The 1,171-nt window shown below is 34.4% G+C and overlaps 1 protein-coding gene across 1 annotated transcript in view; it reads right to left on the bottom strand.

Annotated features, from left to right (window-relative positions):
* ERO1A (endoplasmic reticulum oxidoreductase 1 alpha) overlaps positions 1-1,171 on the bottom strand; it is a 46,102-nt gene that overhangs the window by 18,378 nt on the left and 26,553 nt on the right. The window contains exon 3 of the mRNA XM_019646150.1: positions 315-372. Coding sequence (XP_019501695.1) covers positions 315-372 — 58 coding nt within the window. The remainder of the gene's footprint in view (positions 1-314; positions 373-1,171) is intronic.

Genomic DNA, 1,171 nt, shown 5'->3' with positions numbered 1-1,171 from the left:
AAAAAAAAATAGGTCAAGTTTGCAGTAAAAATTTTCCAAAAATCGTGCATCTATAAGCCCCAATGGGACATAGAACTAGATAACCAAAAGTTAGCTGCGGAAGGAGCCTCAATTACTTTCTCCGTTGATTCTGATTGGTTTGAACCAAATATCAAAACATTGTATAAAAGGCAAGAGAAAAGAAAACACTGGCCTGCTTGTTCACTCTTCTCTGGTAAGAGGTATCCTATAGTTTGCAATGCAAGACAAAACAGAAACTCTCTAAATGGTTTCCTTGTGTAACAGGAACGTCTAGTCCTTCCGCAGATTATCACTTTTTTCCAAAAGCACGGTAAGAACATATTCCTCATACGCATATGAAACACGAAATACCTTTTTAAAAAGTGCTCAAAGTGCACTTTATTTGGTAAATGACTTTAGTTGTATTTAATTTTATTGTGTTTTGTGAACATAAAAAAGAACATGAAAAGTATTCATTCAGTAATCAAAGCATGAAAATACCAAAGATTCTATACTGGGTAGTTGGCACCATTCTAAGGACATGGAATGAATGCTAAGAGCTATTTCTCCTTTAAATTTTTGGTCTTGCTATAACTTTAAATTGTTGTTAAATGACCCAAAGTATAGCAAACATGCTTTGTTCCACAGGCTTTCTTCAGAAAATCCTGGAATGTAGCAAGCGCTGAGTCAATGGACATATCTCCAGTATAAACTGTTTCAAAGATCCCTCGAAGTTTTAATCCTGGGCTTCTCTCTACCCACAACCCAACGTATTATCAAGTGTTTTTTCCATGGCTCAGCCACTCTAACAAATAAAAACTATTTTAAAAATTGACCTAAACAAGACACTAGGCAGGTAAATCTGCTAAAATACATGTATGCAGAGTATATCTATAATACAAAGCACTCCAAATGAAAAATAACCCATTTTCCAAGTAGCCATTTTGGATTAACTGGGCTACTCCCCTTTCATTAGCCTGATAGAGATTTACTGCATTTAAATAAGTGGATATGAGTGTTATCAGCACTAGCCACATTAAGATTATAAACTCCTGTGTAATCAAAATGTTTTAGCAAGCTTGTTTCTAATTAATTTAAATGAAAAAGATGCCCATATTGCCTCCATATCTGAGCTTCAACATTTCTGAGGTTATTTTTTTTTTAATGCATC

This window comes from Hipposideros armiger, unplaced genomic scaffold, assembly GCF_001890085.2.
Source record: "Hipposideros armiger isolate ML-2016 unplaced genomic scaffold, ASM189008v1 scaffold_5, whole genome shotgun sequence".
Taxonomy (NCBI): domain Eukaryota; kingdom Metazoa; phylum Chordata; class Mammalia; order Chiroptera; family Hipposideridae; genus Hipposideros; species Hipposideros armiger.
Note: the sequence above shows the minus strand (reverse complement) of the source record. Positions and strands in the feature narration are given on the sequence as shown.